General features: G+C 50.8%; 1 protein-coding gene across 1 annotated transcript in view; it reads left to right on the top strand.

Annotated features, from left to right (window-relative positions):
- Positions 1–4226, top strand: part of SLC6A11 (solute carrier family 6 member 11) — a gene marked incomplete at its 5' end in the record, with an annotated part of 170682 nt that overhangs the window by 40081 nt on the left and 126375 nt on the right. The window contains 1 exon segment of the mRNA XM_014589129.1: positions 1115–1247. Coding sequence (XP_014444615.1) covers positions 1115–1247 — 133 coding nt within the window.

The raw sequence follows: 4226 nt of genomic DNA, 5'->3' as shown, positions 1-4226 counted from the left end.
TTCCCCGTGTTCTGGCTTGCTGCTCCCGAATAAGCTAGACTCTGTCTTCAGAATCTTGCCCTTTCTTCTTCTTCTTCTTTTTTTTTTCTTAGAGGTTTTTGCTACAGGGCATGTGTACTTGCTAGAGAGACAGAGAGACAGAAAGCGCGAAATGACACCCCGGGAGAGATTTCTCAATTTCGCCACAATCCCTTCTCCCCCATTCTCCTCTCGGAATGTTGGGCATGCATGCATACGTGCCAACATTTGTTTCAAACTGTCAGATCTGAGACTCAAACCATGGTTGGCCATGTGGGAATCTAGCACTTTAACCCCTATGCCACCTGCTGACCCCAGAATCTGCTCCCTTGACCTAGAACAGTCGTGGCTCCCTTCTTCTGGCTGAATTCCACTCATCTTTCCACGTTTATCCCTTATCACTTCTTCCAGGACGCTTTCCCTGACCCCTGCAGCAGTCAGGATAGATTCGGTTATGCTCGGTAACAAACACTCCCAAAGAGCTCCGTAGCTGAAAGCACCAATGTTGTTTCTTGCACACTCTACATCTCTGACACAAGGTGGCTGGAGGGTTCATGCAGTCACTTAGGGACTCGGGCCTGGAAGCTCCATCTTGACCCTTGGCATCTGTCATGACAACAAAGCAGATAGAAGAGAAAGTGGAGAACCATACCTGGCCCTGGAAGCTTCTTCTGTCTGAAGTAGCACATATTTCACTGTTGGCCGAACAATGGCCAAAGCAGGTCTTGTGGCATCCCTGATCAGCAGGGCAGGGATGCAGTCTCCCTTCAGTGGAATGTTCGTGGACAGGAATATGGTCTCCCAGGTGGGAATACGGTCTCCCGGGCACCCCAAGGTGGTCCAAGTGCCTCCACCATCAGGGCCCATGTATGCCATGTACCTGTACCAATCTAACTCCCAGAGGGTGAACCCACAAAGGCAGGGAGTGTTCTTACTCCTCTCAGCAGCCCCATGCCCAGCCCAGGGTTTGGTGAATGGTGGGAGGGGGGTTGAATGCATACATGGTCTGTCCCTGGTCCTCGAGTTGCTAGCTGTGCCCAAGGTGGGGCCATGGTGAGCCTCCTCCACCCCAGTGACTCTCCACCTCCCTCTGCAGACACCGGGTCCTGGCCATTTCCGATGGGATCGAGCACATCGGGAACCTCCGCTGGGAGCTGGCCTTGTGTCTCCTGGCAGCCTGGACCATCTGCTACTTCTGTATCTGGAAGGGGACCAAGTCCACAGGAAAGGTAAGAGGTCGAGCTTCCAGTTCAAGCGGCTGTGGGTGGGCATGCACGCACCGTCCTCAGGCAGGATCACAGGGAGCAGGGAGCGCCAACCTTCCTCCCATGGAGGTCCCTCTGCAGCGGGGAGGTGGGAAGAGCACTAAACTGGGAGTCCACTCAGGAGCCCAGCATTGGCTCCTCTGCTCACTCGCCACACACCTCAGGGCTATTCCGTGTCACCTTCTGAGCCTCAGCTTACTCACCCCCAAAATAACAAAGCCTCGCCTCGTCTGTCTTAGGAGTGGTGGGTCACCCGGGGCTTTCTTTGCGCACCGGGAGATGCTAAACTGCTGTGACAATTCTTTTGTAATTAAGACAGGGCTCCAAGCATGTGTTCAGGTGGGCAGTACTGGCTGTCTTCAATGACACATCCCTAGGACTTGGGGATAGAGGCAGGAGGTCTTCAAAAGTGTGTGGAAAATGCATAGTTTGGGGGGAAAAAGTGTATGGATTTCAAATTAATTTTTTTTTGCACCAAAATAAACTCATACTGTAATTCTATTCATCCACAAACTTTATTTATTTATTTTTTGGAGAGGTTTTTGCTATAGGGCACATGCGCTTGCCAGAAAGACAGAGAGAGACAGAGAGACAAGAAAGCGAGAAATCACCCCCCAGGGGGGATGGCCACAATCCCTTCTCCTTCATTCTCCTCTCAGGATCTTGGGCACGCACGCACACATGCCTGGCGTGAGTTTAAGCCACCGGGTCCAGAACTCAAACATGGGAGTTCAGTGACATAGCCATGACGCTAACTGCTGGTCCCATCATCCACAAACTTTTTGAAGTCCCTTGTCTTTCTCGCTCACCTGGACTCTGTGGTGGCAGAGCAGCCACTTCCACCTTGTAGCCTTGCCATGCCACCTGCACCCCGTGGCCTCCCTGGGTGCTGTCTCTTCAGGGAAGAGAAGTGGGAGGAAGCTGACCCAGGCCTGGCCCGGAAGTTCCATGCGGTTCTTCTACTGTCAGGTCTCACCTGACTGCGGGGGAGGCTGGGAGCGGAGGGTAGAGGAGAGCGCGTGGGCACTTGGTGAGAGCACGCACCATCTGTGCCCTGAGGACCAGTCCAGAGGTTAGAATGGGTAGCTCGTGCTCCAGTCCAATCACTTATGTGTTTTGCTTTGGAAAGAAAGGCAGTGGTGGTCGTGGTGGGGCTGGGAGAATTGCACGTTCCTTGCCAATATTTAGAAATCAGATTTCTGGTGTCCCTGGGGAAGTAGGAAGATTTGGCAACACTAGACTTGCATGGTCACGTGGCACCATGGGGTGAAGCTGAGCAGTAGCCACCTGCTTCCAGGGTGCTCTGGTTGGCCATAGTCCCCACCATGCCCTATTGCCCCAATCCTATGGTGCAGTATCAGTGTAATTAGTTTCCTTTTTTCTGCTACTTTTTATTTTTTCTTTTGGGAAAGAGGAAAATGGAGCATTTATTCTCCGTGGGTCACCCTGACCATATCACTCCTTGCCTGCCTGCTTCTGGTAGGCAGTGGCTCATAAATTTGAAATCTGTTCTAAGCCCTTGGCCTGGGCAGGGGCTAGAGATAAAGCCTCCAGAGAAACAGGAGCTTAACAACTCTGGGACCATGTGGAATACTCGTCAGCCATGAAGAACAGGGATAGCCCGTCCTCTGAAATGAAATGGACAGACCTGGGAGATAGACACTGGGGGACATGGGTCAGACCATGAAAGATAAAAAAAAAAAGATATCTTACATCCCGCTAGACATTTGCCGAGGCCCCTCGCTCTTTAGTGGAAGCTCAAGGAGGGAGGGTAATGGTCGATACTAGAATCTACCTAGGACGGTGGGGATGAGCTCAGGCCGAAATGACTGAGAGACACGAGAAGGCATCGCTGGACTCCCACCTAGTTGACCGCAGTTCAAGCCCTGAACCTGGCAGTTTAAAACTCACGCCAGGCACATGTGTATGCGCGTGCCCAAAATCCTGAGAGGAGAATGGAGGAGAAGTGATTACAGTGTGTTCATCTCCCTGTGGGGTGGTTTTTCACTTTCTGTCTGCCTCTCCAGCGAGTGCACATGCCCTATAGCAAACATTTCTCTCTCTCAAAAAAAAAAAAAAAAAAAAAAAGGCATTGCCAACTAAATATAAACTCCCCTTTTGGGAGGGGTGGGAACAAGAATACAAGAAAAATGTTAAATATGCACAACAAAGTAATGTTAAATACTTAAGAAGAGGAATATGTTTAGATCCTTTATGCAATTTTACATACTTAAGACCTGCTTTAAAAGCCATAGCATATCCCACCATGTACAGCAACTTTGTTAAACTACAAATTTCAATTTAACCCCCGCCACACACACACACACACACACACACACACACTCACAAAATAAAAAGATAGACAGTCAGCTCCCATAGAGGCAGACAAGGTGAAGAAGAAACCTCTAGAATGTTTGAGGCAAGTGGGCCTGCAGGAGAGCAGACGAGAGAGCATGGAAGAGCTGTCAAGGAGCAGCAGGCCGCAGGCCGTAAGGAAGCCAGGGTGGTCCCAGAACATCACAGGGTGCTGGGGATGAGGACACAGAGGGGAACAGAAACGCTCGTGTCCACTCTGCCTGGGGGGGTGGGGGGGGGGGTGGGTCTTGCTGATCTTTGCTTTCAGTAGTCTATATTGTGGAAACAGCAGGACTTCTGTCTTCCCAAATGTAAAATGGTTGTTTTAACCATTTCTTTTTTTGGAGAGTTTTTTTTGTTTGTTTTTGTTTGTTTGTTTTGTTTTTTCTTTTTTTGCTATAGGGCGCATGCACTTGCCAGCCAGACAGAGAGAGACAGAGAGACAGAAAGCGAGAAATCACCCCCCGGGGGGGGGGGGTCATGCCGCAATCCCTTCTCCCTCATTCTCCTCTCAGGATCTTGGGCACACACACACACGCGCCCGGTGTGAGTTTAAGCCACCGGGTCCGGGACACGAACTGCGGTCAA

The sequence above is a fragment of the Tupaia chinensis genome, unplaced genomic scaffold (genome assembly GCF_000334495.1).
Source record: "Tupaia chinensis unplaced genomic scaffold, TupChi_1.0 Scaffold000333_1, whole genome shotgun sequence".
Lineage (NCBI taxonomy): Eukaryota > Metazoa > Chordata > Mammalia > Scandentia > Tupaiidae > Tupaia > Tupaia belangeri.
This window is presented reverse-complemented; position numbering and strand designations above follow the sequence as displayed.